The sequence below is a fragment of the Nesoenas mayeri genome (assembly GCF_963082525.1).
Source record: "Nesoenas mayeri genome assembly, chromosome: 24".
Taxonomy (NCBI): Eukaryota; Metazoa; Chordata; class Aves; order Columbiformes; family Columbidae; genus Nesoenas; species Nesoenas mayeri.
The window spans coordinates 1,859,756-1,875,432 of NC_137546.1; the positions used below are offsets into that span (position 1 = coordinate 1,859,756).

The 15,677-nt window shown below is 47.0% G+C and overlaps 1 protein-coding gene across 1 annotated transcript; it reads right to left on the reverse strand.

The window, feature by feature from the left end:
• Positions 1-1,166: 1,166 nt before the first annotated feature.
• On the reverse strand, positions 1,167-15,423 carry LOC308049274 (ATPase family AAA domain-containing protein 3). The gene is made up of 16 exons (XM_080358819.1): positions 15,199-15,423; positions 14,177-14,253; positions 13,437-13,538; positions 13,274-13,333; positions 12,855-12,924; positions 12,527-12,692; positions 11,746-11,815; positions 10,699-10,854; positions 10,410-10,466; positions 9,806-9,931; positions 8,669-8,793; positions 7,322-7,373; positions 6,681-6,751; positions 5,008-5,175; positions 4,382-4,490; positions 1,167-1,664 (listed from the first exon to the last, which is right to left on the reverse strand). Exons 2-16 carry the CDS (start codon positions 14,219-14,221, stop codon positions 1,485-1,487), a joined length of 1,557 nt encoding a protein of 518 aa, XP_080214945.1. The 5' UTR covers positions 14,222-14,253; positions 15,199-15,423; the 3' UTR covers positions 1,167-1,484.
• Between the last annotated feature and the right edge of the window lie 254 nt (positions 15,424-15,677).

The window sequence follows — 15,677 nt, forward strand, 5'->3', positions numbered from 1 at the left end:
CTGCACAGCGCAGAAGCGCGGCTCGCGGCTGCATTACACCACCCGGCTCCCTCCGCTTCCACGCCGGGACCTGACGCAATCTGACGGAGGAGCCGCATGAAACCGCTGAGACAGCAACTGCGCAGCTCTCCAGCAGGATCCTGATCTACGGGATCAGCAAAAGCGCAGTCAGACAGCATAAGGACGGAACAAATACCGTTCTCCTCCCCGCGGCTCCTCTTGTGCTTCATGGGGATGATTACGGAAAAGAGAGGAAAAGTATCGGAGGTGTATGTCACAATTACACATTTTAATCACACAATATCAGGCTGCTCCCTCACATCATTCATTAGCAGGAGGTATTTAGCAGAGAGTGGCTCTGCTTAGCTCCCTTCCATCTCTTGAGGCTTAACAGAAATATACTTCCAGTAAAATCTTAATAGGAAGGGGAAAGCCTAGAATAGCTAATCCTCTGGTAAATCAGTGGGCTAAAGGACAACTATACCTAAACATAAAAATAAAATATGCAGTTTTGGTTTATATAGCGAATCCTTCCTCTCTTCCAGTGCTGCCCGCAGCAGTGTAGCTTGTAACAAGCAGCTGTTAGTGGGGCAGGCAGGTCTGGGCACCCCCCGCTGCTGTGGGACACCTGCCCTGAACCAACAAGGGGCTCTAAAACGCAACTTCAAATTCTCCCCTGGCATCCATGGAAAATACCAGAGAACTCTTGAGAGAAGACGGCAGCGGAGGTTTGCAGCCGCAAGAATCGCTTCTTTCCTGGTGTCCCAAGGACCCTGGTGACCAGCCCCGTTCCGCTCCCGCGCCCATGAGCTCCGAACCAGCCACCAGCGGAACGGGCGCAGCAGAGATTGCTGTCAGTTCCTGTCGGAGTAGAACATCTCAGCAAGGTACTCAAGGGCACAGATTTAGGTCAGACAAATGTGCTTGCACAGTGTAGATACTAAAGGGAACTCAGAGCAGAGCGCAGAGTTCAAATCCAGTTCAAACTCAGAAAAAAAGGGAAGAAAACAGGCAATCAATTTTCTGACCTCTTGTATGTACACAGAACAAATGTCACCTGATTGAGACAGGATTGTGTTCACCCCTTGACAACGGCACATTTCTCAGTTGTTCCAGAAGTGCAGCAAAAGGCTCACGTAGCAAGAGCAGCTTGTCGGCAGCAGCCAGCAGCACACAAACCCTGCTCGTCTCTCCCTCCTCAGCCAGGATTTGCAGTTTGGGGCTCTCCAGCAGGACAGGCGACACAGACTAACACAATCAATGGCATTTCAGCAAGGGGGTCCTTTAATACAGTTGCTTCTGCCTTATTTAAACACTTTTTTTCCCAGTGCACTCTAAAAACACAAAATCAAAGGCCAGACCGAGGCAGTACCCCCTCCCTCGCACCAGTGGACACGTTTCTCTCAACACATGATTCCACCAAACGTTCACCCTGAAGACCCTCCCAGCGCTCTCCCCACGCTGGTCCGACACCTGCGGACTTCTCACACCGGTGTTCCCTTGGGGAAAGGCAGCAGCGGGTTCTTCCCAGACTCTTTGCTCGCTTCCACACCCTCCGCTTTCAGCCACTCCATCTTCTGCTTATGTTGCTGCACGGCATCAGCCACGCGGGCATCGATCATGGCCTCTGTGAGAACGCCGTCCTCGGACGCATACGCTGCAGCCTAGAGGGGCAAAGGCTGAAGTCAGTGATGCAATTTCTACGGGTAGCGAAGATCTGAGCCTGGTCCCCCCCTTTTGTTATCTTCTACGTGCGTGTTTGCCCCCACACACCCTAGCACAACATCCAGCCTTGTTCTCAGCCCATGATGGCACCCACAGCAATCTGGCACTAGGGTGAATATGGGCAATGTGGCAACTCCAAAATGATGTCAAATGTGCATTAATTTTGCTTTCCTCCTGCGTTCTGCTAGGAATCTCCCCTGCACCACTGCTGTGCTGTGTCAGCTGCCACCCCGTACTCACCTGCCCTCCCATCTCTCCAATTCAGCTTGGTAAATTCACACTCAGTCCTGTTGCTACTTTGACAGGCAGTACAAATCTGATCATAGCTCCTTGCAGAGAGGGCTAAAAAACTACAGACATCCTTGCCAAACAGCCCACACCATCTCCAGTGGTGGTTTAGGGGAAACAGGACTGTGCGCCGCTTCTCTTCAACTGCAGCAAAAGGATTCGCTTGGGTCCAAACAGGCGGGACAGCCGCGCCGATGGACGTTTTGGAGGTGACAACAGGAGCAGCCGTACCCTCCGAGCAAGGGGAGGATGCTCATGCTGTTGGCTGTACGACCCATCTCCAAGGTAACACCGCAACTCCAAGCTACCGGTTTCTAAATCTGGTTATTCCCTACGCGAGCGACTCCGTCCTGTGGCTCCTTGTCCAGCGCTCTTGTCACCAGGAGCTGGTGTTTATAAAATGGAGTAAGTGCCTTCCTGGGATGTGCGTTCTGTGCCTCCACAGGACCGAAATGATGCTGTACCTTCCTCGCTGCCACTGCACAGACCATAAATTCCGCTGTGGAAACTCCCGCAAAGCTGTGCAGTTCACGCTCTGTTGATTTTCTCAATGACTTTCTATTTATAGAAGGCCTCGGGCCCTGGCTGTCAGGAAAGCAAATGGGAGAAGCAGCTGTCCCTTCTGGGAGTAGCTTGCACACATAAAAATGGTCCTGAGCCTCATTTACATTCATACCTCTGCCTTCTGCACGGACACATTTTAACCCGTTCTCTCCAGTGCAACTATTCATTTTCTATAACTCGAATCCAAATATGAAATAATGTGCAAACGCAGTGTTTGGGGGAAGCAGAGGGATAGAGCGCAGATGATGAGTCCAGCCTAGATGACCTCATGTTTCATTTCAGCCAAGAAGCGTGGTTTGTTTTAACTTGGCCAAATTAATCTGTATCCTTTGAATCACATTTATAATGAAAACAGCCTGCTCAAAAAAACCCCAAAACACAAGCACACACACTCCACCCTGCTTACTTATAACGTCCTTCAGCTCAGACCTCGATAGAAACATTAAATTCTCCCCATAACTTGCTCAGGCAGATGGTTTTTTTCATTGTAGAATCTAAATAAGGTTCATGGAGCAAAAAGGCATTTATGTCAGTGGCACAAAAGACAAGGACATGACAAGCAGCTCATGTCTATTGTTAACACTGGGACATAAAACTCCTGGAATTCTCTTCAAGTGTTGCCAAAACAATTTTGCAGAGGTTAGGGCTGGTACAGCGAAAGGCTGCTTTTTTGACAGTTTATCTAAAGCATGACAATGGGTTTAAGTACAGGGTGCAGAATGGGGAAGTCTGCACATCAGTATAAACAGATCTGAAGGGAATTTTTAAGTGTGTAAATGTACCTAATGCATGCTATATTCATAAAGGATTAGATATGGGGAATGGAAGGCACAAGGACAAAAGGGAATGCTTGGTCTCCTGCAGAAGAGATTAAAATGGCTTTCTAGCATGCAGACTGTTAGCTGCGCCAGACAGCAATATTGTTCCCAGTGCTAGAGGTTACACTCTCTGCTTTTCCGCATCTTCTTTTTTCTGTTTGGTAAATTCAGGACAAACTGAGCCAGACTGAATCAACAGTGAACTACAACTTCATGTAAATGACAGTTAATCAATTGCAAACCCAGCTTAGAGTGGAATTAAGCCTAAAAAAGCTGTAGCTATGGCTCAGGCTTCTAGTTTAACTGAGGTGTTTATGTTAAAAGCAATATTGGCAGAGCACTCCAAGAACATCTTCATGGGACAGGACTCTGAGGCCACGAGACTGCAGAGCGGCCAGATTGCTGCTGTTCTGGGTTCCTTGGATGGTTTCTCCTGCTTCAGAACTTCACTCTTCCCCAAACCATCTCAGGTTCAGTTTGGCCACGAGAGATGACCCCAAGCAAGCTAAGTAGAGCTGATGGGGATCCTGGCATCACTAATCTCCACCAAGTCCATGATAAATACCCTCCTGTGCCATTTCCTCAGGCACAGATTCAGCAGTGGAAGCAGGAGTAGCAATGCAGCATCTCAAACCAAAAGTTCAGTCATACAGGAGTTTAAAAGACCAACAGTTCAAGAGTTAAGTCTTATCTGTAGTACGTAAACTATTTTTAGTTCTGATCAGCTCCCTGACCCAGTTCCCAGCACAGCCACACAAAGAGCTGCACCAGCGCAGGGGAATGGATCGCAGAACGGCAGGAATACCAGGCAGGACTAACTCTGCCAGAGATGCCCATCAAACTGCAGCCATAATCCTTCCCTGGTAGGAGAGAGCACTGTACCAGCTACAAAGCCAAGCCAAGATTTGAGACTCCAACATCAAACACTTAAACCTTCCAGAAAGGGAAAACAAACCAAGAAGCCCGGTGATAAAAGCCCAGTTTACCTGCCAGGCCACAGCGAGCTGAGAGATCTCTCGGCCAGACATGCCCTCTGTCAGCCTGGCAATCTCCGAGCACTTCTTCCCGTAGTCAAACTGCGCCAGCTTCAAACGTCTAAAAAGCAGGAGAACAGGGATTAGTTCACATGAAGCCACAGGACAGGACAGGAGGGTGAGGGAGTCAGAGGTAGGCTTTGTAAAGATCAACACTTACAACGAAATCAAAGATCAGATTGGATCAATCTCTGTAGAAAGATCCAGCCTGAGCACAGAAGTTGTTCTGCTGGGCCCAAAAAGCCTGATTTTGTGGCACAAAGAAACATATAGACCTGGATTAAGACCAAAAAAGTGCAAGACTGCACAGCACACAAGGAAACGAGTCATTTGGTCTGATTTGTTTCGGCTAAGCCAAGCAAAGATAAGTGCTCAGATGTGAGGAGTTCCCACAGCGTTCCTACTTGCCTTATTGCTTCCAGTGCAGTAACTGATCTCGCATCTCTCCAGCTCTTAGGTGTACTACTTATTTAAAGTGGGTTTATAGGTACAGTGTGATGGAATACACAGAAAAGGAGATGAAGAAAGACAATGAAAGAGAATCCTATAGAGTGGGAGCGTTCTGCAGGGATACTCACTGTTTACCCTCTGTGGCTGGCTGCAGGATATGCTTATCAAAATACATCCTGACGAGCCGCTCCCGTTCTTCCAGCTGCGGCAGATCGAAGTTCACCATTTCGTCTATTCGGTCGTTGATGGCCCAATCGAACTGCTCAGGCTGGTTGCTTGCTAAAACAAGCATAAACCTGGAAGTATGAAACAAGAGAGGGAAGACTGAAAAACCCATAAGAATAAAAATCGCTGAGCCAGTCTGAACACTGAGAACGGCCATGGCCAGTATCGAAGACTCATCCTGCCCTAAGAACGAGGGAATGAAGCACTGCTGGGCCTGCGGGTCGGAAGGTCATCCTTCGGCAGGTGGTAAATGTTGACTTGTTTCCTTCAAGAAGCTCTGGCAACATTCCTGCTACTGCATCTAATGTGTGCAGGGAGAGAGGCATTCACAGCAGGTACCATAAATCAAAGTTGGTTTGTTTGACCAAGCTTTGCTCCACGGTACAATGTGCCACCTTACAGGTCCTGCTCTCTTCTGCTGCATTTTGAAGCCAGAAGCCCTTCCTTTTGCTTTGTAATGATGCTTTTTCCCCACGCCAATTCCATTTTAAGGCTTTAATTAATGTTACCAGTTTAATAGTGCATTATAATTTGAAATGGGCTTTTAACCACAGCTATTGGAATATTGACGTTCTTGCAGTGTGTTTAAATCCCAGCCTGCAGGGGGCTGTGTTCTTTGCTGTCATTTCTGAAGATAACTTCACCAACCCAAGAGCCACACAGGCACGAAACTGCTCCTTTTCTGCCAACAAGGGCTTTCCCCAAACCCCTGCAGAAATACAAGCTTATAAAGGACTGACATGCAACGAGATATTCAGGCCTTGCCCATTCCTGTCATGAAAATGATACAAATGAGCAAGATAAGCAAACAGTCAGCTAACCAGCAAGAGAAAGTTCTTTGGCAAGTTTAAGCCAGGGATTCACAATACTTAAGTTCCACTGGTGACAATTCACCGGTAAAGTGATAGTACTCCTCAGGGTCCCACCAAACCAGCCAGATTTACACGCACTATTAGACTTATTCGAGTGAACTCTTATTGCCCACAGCAGCAATAAGGCTGCTCCGAAGTAAAAAGCCGTGCATGAATCACAAGGACGTGTTCAGTCTCCCAGAATGGCTCACAGTTTAAATTAGGGTTGAATTCCATGTCTGACAAGATGACAGCCCAAGGGTTTTGAGCGCAGGGAGAGCACCCACCAGCACACCCTGAGCACTGCTAAAGCAATTTAACATCAGGGGAAACTGAAACGCCACTCGTTTCAGGAAAGAATTTCCCTACGGTGCTGGAAGGGAGTCACGCACAGTATGGATGACATGTGAGAGGGACTGCATGCCCTGTGCATGGTAAGTGCTGTCCCAAAAGGCAGTTCAGGATCCCTTTTGCCAAAGAAACACCCTTTTTACAAGCACTGATCTCCACCCTGTGTACGGCCCTTCTGAGTTCTAATTTCCACGTCAAAGGAAAAGATAAAGTAGGAGCACATGACATTCAGCATATAAAGAGACTATTCTACGTTGATTTTTTCATGTCCTTAATACCACAGTTCATACATTTCCAAACCACAGACTCTTTAAAGACTTTCCTCAATCCACGGAAATATCAACTGCTGTAAGGGCTGAAAACTGGATACCTACTTGTTGCTGTGCTGCCCTGTTCTGTGCAGGAATGCATTTAAAGTCGCTCTGAGATCTTCACTGATTTTCTCCTGTAAAGATGAAATGGAAAGGAAGATCAGCTGCTTGGGGACCTAAGACAGGCCACAGTTTCAAACAGCATTATTGACAAAGTGAGTTCTGTTGTTGTCAAGTATTTGCACTACAGTAGAATCCAAAGCGCTGTAATATCTTAGAAAAGAGCTTCAATGTGTATACCCAGGAAAAGGGTTAGGAATCAAAGCACTGAGATTAAATATTCACCCAGTCACTCAGTGATTCTCTTGACTTCAAACCCAAGGCTCCCACCAGTGGCTCAGGTGGCTTTCCCTGCTGAACACTATTTTAGCTGGGAAGTTCTATAAGGAAAATAAGCCATAGTAATGAATTCACACACTCATTTCAAGTCATCTTCTAGGAAGAGCTCTTTACATAGACCATTTGGGTTCCAATAGTAGGTCCGGAGTCAGTGTACAATACGGTGACTTATGAGGTGAGTAGTAAGGCACTTGTTGGTCTTAATCTTTTGCCTGTTGAAGGCAGCTAATCAGGTTAAACAAGACGGCTGTTGGCTGACTAACCCTGCAGCACGGACAGATAACAGGCATAGATAAAGCACTTACTGTTGCCCTCTTCCGCAGAAACGCGTCCGCTTCATCCACAAACAGCAAGAGGCTGTAAAAGGAAAGCACTACACAGTAACAGGACACAGGTAAGTGAGGCTCAAACGGCTCAAGAACTCTCCTGTCCCACTACCAGGCACCCAAGGATCACACAACCAAACTCATTTCTTAAGGCAGCATTTCTCAGCCAAGCTGCAGGAACATGGCCCATCCCAACACTTAAGAAAGACGCATCAGCTTAAGACACCTCAGGCCATAAATCTGACCCCAGGCCTCTGGAGTTTTGTTTCTTGCTGTTCAGAAGCAACTCCAGGGCACACCACCTCAACCTCCTCTGATTTTTAGGCACAGATGGGAGTTTCCATGGTTTGGCAACGGGCTCGTACCTACCAGTGCTGGTGTGTTACTGCCAAGTTGACGTAAATCCTTGAAATTTAGACCTGGCTCTCCAAGTACTTGTGAAAGTGTTTGTTTTTACAACGCCTCCTATTTAAATAAATGTGTGCACAGGCACAAGACAGGCACACAAGCATACAAGAAATCTTGGTGACAACAGCATCTTCCTGCCATTTTTCTTCCTTATACTGTTCTGAAAACCTGAAACCAGAGTCCTTCCCTGCAACTTGCTTTCTTATTTTGTTGGGTTTTTGCCTTCCAAACCGCATTAGCAATAATATAATGGTTTTACTACCCGCGGAGAAGTGAATTAATAAAGTTAATGAATAATTCACAAAAATAAATTCCCTTATAACCCAAGGGTAGTGCTCTTCCCAAGAGACGAAGCATATAAGGATGTTTATCAATAACAGAACTGGGTTGCTCATAAAGCTGTCACAGCTTGTATTACCTTCTTGTCTAGCTTCAAAACCAGCTTGCTTTCAAAGGATTTCAGGGCCTATTAACATCTTCTACTCAACTCCAGTTTCTCTGAAAATATTCTCCGCTACAGAGCAGTGTCTTTTATCACAACAGCTTTCTGCTAATAAAGGCAACACAGTACTGACTGTGTTGGATATCCAGAATAAAATCTGCTTGAATGTTACTGAATGTTATTGGATGTTACTGGAGCTTGGAATATTGATGTATGGACATACGTAACCTTTGATCACAACTTTAATAAAATGGCTATCTGAAGTGTAAGGAGTTCAAAAGCACAGAAGATTTCACCAGGACCGAGTAAACTCAGCCCCAGGCAGTGCTGTGAAAGACAATTCTGCAGTGGAAGCACCCAGCCATCTTCACCCAGCTGAGTGTCCTCGTATCTCTTCCACCTTCTGAACTACATCGTTGCAGCGAGTTTCTTTGAGCAAGAACCCAAACGGAGGCTTCTGAGGCAGCTCTACTCACCCTCTCCTACTGGTGTTTGCCCAGTCGAAGAGTTTGTGCATGGCAGTGACTCCTTCCCGCCCCATAGGGGCAACGTCGCCACCGGTCATGATGGCATAGTCCATGCCCGAGTGCACAGCTAATTTCTGGAAAATAAAACAAGAAAACAAAATGAAGTTAAGTGGTCTCTTTCACTGCAAGTCCACGGAAGAGTAGGAGGGAAATAAAAGTAGTTTAGACCTATCAGCATGCTTGTTTGCAGAGGGTAATAATTCTTTAGTCACTTAGAGGCAGCTTTTAGCATTGCTCTGAACGGGAACGAAAGACAGAAGATCAGTCTTATGGCAATGCACAAAATTTTAATGCTTGAAGGCACTGATGAGAATACTTAGACCTTCAACTTGGACTTGTGTATTGTTTATTACCTCCACTGCTTTCTCCATGCTTTACTTTATAACTTCCTCTGTGCAGCAGAACAAGATTCTATTCTCAACTAGATGCCTAACTAATACAACTCAAACAGAATTTTATTAGTTTAAAAAAAATAAAAGACTGGAATCGAATGATCAGTGAACCCAATGAGGATTTAGGCAAAGTAACAGAATTTTCTTTTTAGTGCATCGATAGTGACCAAAAAAATTCAACCTGTATCAGCATGTGAAACCTGCTACTGTTCAACAAGTATGTGAAACCTCAGTGGACGAGCACTGAAGAGCAAGTCAAAAATCAAATCCTGACTTAAATCCATTCAAAAGCCATCCTGGCAGCACGTAAGCACAGTAAAACCAGACCTATCTCTGCTCTGGGATTAGTAAGCAACAGCAGGACAGACCCTATTTAGACAAGTGCATGAGATGAAGAGAGGTGGCAGCGAGACAGAGGCTGCTGTTGCGATTTCACAAGTCACGCTTGCCAAGTGCCTTTTCCAGATGGAAGGGCTCTTCTGCCTACGCTTCACGCTAGAATCCAAGCAATTGTACTAATTCTAGAATCCAAGAGACTCTACTAATCCGGAGTTGAAGCAGGCTGGATGCCCCTTCCTCCCTTCCCAGAGGCACGAGAACACAAAGTTCACGCAATACTACATAACAGGTTTCAGACCAGCGTGGGTGCTCAGCCCCGCAATGTGCAGGTTGGCAGAACCTCGCCGGGTTTTACCTTGGCAAAGAGCGTCTTTCCAGTGCCGGGGGGACCGTACATGAGAATATTCCTGTATAGGCTTTTATTCTTTTTTGTATTTCGTGTTGCTATGGCAATGTCTCTCACACGCGCCTCTAACTGCGGCTGCAAGGAAAGGGTTAAAGTTACGGAATAGAAAGTACCAAAGACTTGCATCTATCAGCTTCACAGATCGGTACCAGCAAGAAGGCAGCTCCTGCAGTCTCAGGCTTTTAAGCCTTAACTTTGGCTGCTTATCACTTCAGATCAGGGTCATTTCCCCTTCCATGTCGGGATTTACTCCATTTTAAGTTCTGTCCACTCGGCTACGACACCTTTTTATAGAAAAATCAGCAGTGCGAAAGCTATTCCTGCAGGAACTAAGATTTCCAACCGCTTTACACAGAGGGAAAAAAGGTTAACAGAGTGCTTAATGCCTGTCACACTGAACACAAGAGCTTATTTAGGTCTTGGTGCCCCGAGGGTGCTGTTTGCAGAATTACTGGAATTACAGCTTTTGAAGTGAGTGTAAACAAACAGCCTTTCTTATTTAGACTCCAAAGTCATCCTTCACGGACCAAGAGAGCAAAATAAGAGTACTCACGCTGAGAACAACTCCTTCAAGGGCATCCTGAGCCTTGCTGGTAAGACGCTTACCAACCTACAGAGGACAAATTCAATTATTGAGACGTAGAAATTAAGAGTTTTGACAACTCACCTGGACAAAAAAGTCATATAAAATGACAATGAGCTCAGCCCACCTATACATCTCTTAATAGTATAATAAATTTATTTGCAGAGCCATCAACAGCTCCTTGCGTGATACAAGAGCTGCACAAGGAGTTTTGCATCCTCATGGCTGAGTGCAACACAAAAACAAAGCTGCATTTTACCTTGATGGGATGCTTCAGCGCCTCCAGCACAGTAATGCGTGAGGTTTCTCTCACCAGGGAAGGTTTGCCCAAACGTGCTTCTATGTATCGCCCCGCTACCGCCGTGGCATTCTTGGCGGAGTAAACACCCACTGCCAACAGGGTTAGACCTGCCACCTGCAAAGAAAAGGGAAGAATTACATGAAAAACACTTGGCATTATATACATTATTGTGTGTAGCAAAAAGCTTCTGAGCAGAATCTTTGGGGTTGAACGGATGGGAAAAGGCTGGAAAAAAGCAAACCTTACAGTAGGCAGGAAGAGCTGAAAATCCACAGCTAATTTAGAGGAACCCTAAAAGAACGGGCTAAATTCTTGCCTCACAGTCACTTTATAAAGCAACAAAAATATATGAGTTCTGGCTGTGTTATCTCCTTTCCAAAAATAAAGGTATTTTTTTTTCTTGAAGCTAAATGTCCCAAATTCACAAGATAAGAGCTCATCAGAAGCACAGATGACCATAATGGAGGAAGCTGGTATCCGGGTCAAAAGAATAGGCAGCTAAAAGCACTAATCTGCAGAAGGCTCTAAATACTTCAGGCATTCCAGGTACAGCCTGCAGATTCCAAAAGGATCCACTAAAAGCACATCTTGTTCTCCCCAGTGCGCTCAAAGCATCTTTTGTATCAGCCTCTGTGTATAAAACCAGAGGGTGGAGCAGATGGCAGGTCTGACTTAAAGCAAAATGTCCATTTTAACAAGCCATGCTACTAAAAATATACTTTCACTGCAAAGTTTTGTTGTAAGTAGTGCACTGAGAAACAACGTTATGCCCACTAGAAGCCGCTGCCACGCTCTTTTGTCCTGTGAAAAGACACTGCCCTAGCTTTTAATCAACTTATTTAGCGCACATAACAGTTCTCTAAGTACCCTCTAGGCTACACTAAAATTAGATATAAAGTTTTGAGATAAGCAAGCAGCAAAGCAAATTTTAGATCATGTTCTGCAAGGTCTGGAGAACACGACACAGACTTTTCTGGAAGATATCGATACACGTCACAATCTTACCGTGGCTGTAACTTTATCCCAGTCTGTTACAAAAGCGCGGAATCCTTCCCCAAAGAGCATCCCAGCTGTCCTGGGGTAAATAAGCAGCAAGGCAGGCAGGAGAGAAAGGAATTACAAAGACTGAATTGAAACAATTTACACGACAACTTTGTAATTATCATCTTCAGAAGCAGTCAAAGCTAATTGAGGGCTCACCTGGGAACTGAAACATGAACAAGCATGGCAAATACACTTATAATCATCTGATGTCTACACCTGATCTGGGACTAAATCCAGAAAAGCATTTGGCATTAAAATGATATCAATATCTTTCTCTAATACGTTAATGGTGCTGAACTGCAATAAAAGGTATTTAATCCTAAGGCTTTTAAAATTCAAAATCTCAAAGGATCTAAAATTAACAAATTACAAACCGAAGTGCCCGTCCCTTTGCAGACAGACTGCTTTATACCTTTATGGCACATGTTCAGAAACTGAAAAAACTCTCAGTTTTCAGAGTAATTGAGTCTCAATCTTATTATTAAGGTTTGAAGTAACCCATTAGAAAAACTGCATAAAATTCACAACTATCTAAATAGCCTCTTTGGCTGACATTCACATCACAATGTAGCATGACAGATGAAAGAGAGGATTCTCTTTAGTATGATTCCTGTTGTTCAGAGCACAAGATACAAATGGACTTCTGATGTTCCTCGGAGTTTAGAGGAACAAACAGCAAAGTTTCCTACACAATGGGAGAAATCTGCAAAAGTCAACCCATGCCCTTCTGGCTTGCACATACTTGAGGGACTCTAATACTGTCTGGCGATGCTCAGCAGCTTTTAAGCGGATCTGCTCCCGAATAATGTCTGCGTTCTCCCGCTCAGCCTTGGCACGGGCTCTTGCCTCTGCCTCCACACGCAGCATCTCGTTCTTATGCCGCAGCTCCATCTCTCGCTCCACGGTAGCTTGAAAAGAAAAAAGGACAGAGGAGAACGATCTTTTTGGGCTGGCTTAATCCCAGGCAGCAGGCAGGTGAAAGAAACGTGTTGCAACAATACTGACAAGGAGTCAAAGGTCATTAAGGAGAGCCCATCTTGTCACTAGCTAAGCAAAAGTGACCAGCTTACCACGTCTCATGGCCTCCTGCTTCTGTACAGATTCCTCCTGCTTCCGCAGATTCTCTTCATTAGCAAGTTGCTACAGGTGGGGGTGACAGCAAAAAGTAGGTTAAAATTATAGGAACTTGGGTCAAGTAGGTATTTGTATAAGCTTAAATACTACAAATGCGTTCAAGAAGCTAGTACTTAGGTTGAAGTGCATTCTTCCTCTCCCCATCTCCCAGATTTGTACTCTCAATCCCACGCTCTCAGTGGCTTTGTCCTCACTCCTGACCTTTGATTTGCCTGGCCAGTGCTGCCGGTGCCAAAAGCAAATTGTACAGATGAAAGTGACAGCGCCCAGCACCAGGGCGCAGTTCCAATCACCACTTTGACTTCAGAAAGCTCCTACACAGCTCACAGCTGGGTTAGAGATGAAGGTACCGTACCTGCTGCCGCATCTGTTCATCATAGCGCTGCCTTGCCAGCTTGTCCTGGTACTGGGCTCGCTTCAAAAAAACAAAAAGATTAGGCAATGAATGGGTTGTTGCCATTTCCATGAGGAACACAACCAAGGTCTCCCTTCACTCGGATTCCCCCTCATTTCCTTACTGCTTGATGCTGTTTTGTTTCTTCACTGAGCGTTTTTCGTCTCTCTTCTGCTTGTACCCGTATCTGCTCATTCTTCAGCTGTTCTATGGCAGCTTCATACTCCTATTACGGTGAAAAGATAATCGTCACAATGAGCTCGGTAACTCATCCTATAGAGCAATTCTAGAGACAATTACATTCTAAGAAAACCATTTGTAATCAGAGTGGTACCAGAAAAGCCGACCAACGACACAAGGAAGGCAAAATGTGATCATAAAATATGATTGTAAGAAATCTCATAATTAGTCATTTCAGAATTTACTACAATTCATTTTTAAAAACCCCAACAAACCAACACTCAAACAATTCCCAAATTCCTTCAGAAAAGAAAGTCTATCCTCTACCCAACTACTTTAGAGCTCCCTGCATAAAACTATTGTCATTCCCTAAAAATGGTAGTTATGTTCTAGGAGATATGGTAGTGATATTCTACAAAACCACTCATGATATGGAAGTTATAAACAAGGCCACAAAACATGTCCAAGAATAGTCAAAACCAGCTTGCACTTCATCTTCCAGAATTACTTTTTTTTGGTTGTAAAAGGCAAGTAACTATGATTCTCTGAAGCTGAACAGCAACAAGAAAAACTTAACACCCTCTGCAGGTTGACAGAAATTGAGACTTTGATTCACAACCCCCACAAAGCTGCCAGTTGCCTGAGGTGGGCTGGCTGTACAACAAATTTGGAGTTCCGACACACCTTCAGTTTTGCTTGCTGCTCCAGCTGCAGGGTCTGCTCTTGCATCTGGGCGAGACTAAGAGCATCTTTTGCGTGGCCTGAAATGAACAGCGGGCAGAGGTTATCGGCAGCACACAGGTCTCTTCTCAAATAAGAAGCTGCTCCATCTATTCCATCCAACCCGGCACTGAGACTGTCCAGTGCGCTGCTCTGAAGTGACACATTCAACATGCTTGGAAATGTTCTCAGCTCATGCATAATCCAAAGTCAACAGGGAGTTCTGGCTGATGGCAAGTTGAACATGAACCAACAGTGTCCCTGGCAGCCAACAGGGACCCATGTCCTGGGTGCGTCCAGCACAGCACGGCCAGCCAGCAGGGAGGGGATTGTCCTGCTCTGCTCTGGCCTCACCTGGAGCACTGTGTGCAGGGCTGGGGACACAGGGTAAAAGGAAATAAAGCTACTGGAGAGGGTGCAGAGGAGGCCGTGAAGTCGGTGAAAGGTTTGGAGCTGTATGAGAAGCAGCCGAAGTCAGTGGGTTTGTTCAGCCTGGAGGAGGCTGAGGGGAGACCTGAGGGAATGGCAGGAAGATGTGCCAGGGGAGGGTCAGTTGGACATAAGGAAAAGGTCCTTCATGCAGAGGAAATAGGCAGGGTCCCCATGGAGGTGTCACAGCCACAAGCCGGACAGTGTTCAAGAAGCGATTGGACAACATCCTCAGACACGTAGTGTGAATGTTGAGGTTGTCACATGCGAGGACAGGAGCCGGACTCGCTGATCCTTGTGGGTCCTCTCTAATTCAGGCCATTCTATGATTCTATGAGCCGAGAATGCGCTCCAGCACCTTCCCTCCCCCTTCCCAGGCCCCGGAGAGACCGTTCAGAGAAGCCAACGACCGCAGTGACCCGCGGGGCGCAGCGGCCCCGGCGCCGCGACAGCCCGACGCTGCCCCGGCACTGCGGACACGCACGCTGGGCACAACGCGGAACCCCAGATACCGCCTAGCGGCGCGCAACCCCGCCCGGCCGCGGCCCCTCACGCACGGGACGCGTCCAGCTCCCGCGCCGCCTTGGCCGCCCGCTCCAGGCCCGTGGGGTCGAAGTTGCTCCATTTGTCCTTGGGCGGTTGACGGTCCCCGGCGCCGCCGCCGCCTCCCCCCGCCGCGCCGCCTCCCGGGGCCGGCGGGAGGGACAGCCCGGCCGCTCCCGCCGCCGCGTCCCCGCCGCCCCCCGGGGCCGCCCCGCGGTTCAGCCCGAACAGCCACGACATGACGGCGCCGGTCAGCACACGCGCACGCGGAGGACGCGCCGCTCCCCGCGCGCCTGCGCAAGGGCGGAGGGGGCGGCTTCTGATTGGTCCACAGCGCCCATCTCCCGGGGCACGTCAACCGCGGAGCGCCCCGCCCCCGTCGCGCCCTGCCAGGGTGCGTCTTCTGATTGGCGGGCTCCCGTGGAGAAGCTTCGATTGGCTACGGGGGAGAGTGGGCGGGACCACTGAGCTGCGGACGGGGAGCGGAGAGGGA

What these genes read in the sequence shown, in the direction of transcription:
- LOC308049274 (XM_080358819.1), bottom strand. Translation starts at nt 14,221, where the DNA reads ATGCAAGAGCAGACCCTGCAGCTGGAGCAGCAAGCAAAACTGAAG. An exon ending in GCAGGAGGCCATGAGACGTG is followed by an intron (nt 12,693 to 12,854) that starts GTAAGCTGGTCA and finishes TTTCTTTTCAAG; the next exon opens with CTACCGTGGAGCGAGAGATG. An exon ending in AGCTCGCTGTGGCCTGGCAG is followed by an intron (nt 1,665 to 4,381) that starts GTAAACTGGGCT and finishes TTGCCCCTCTAG; the next exon opens with GCTGCAGCGTATGCGTCCGA.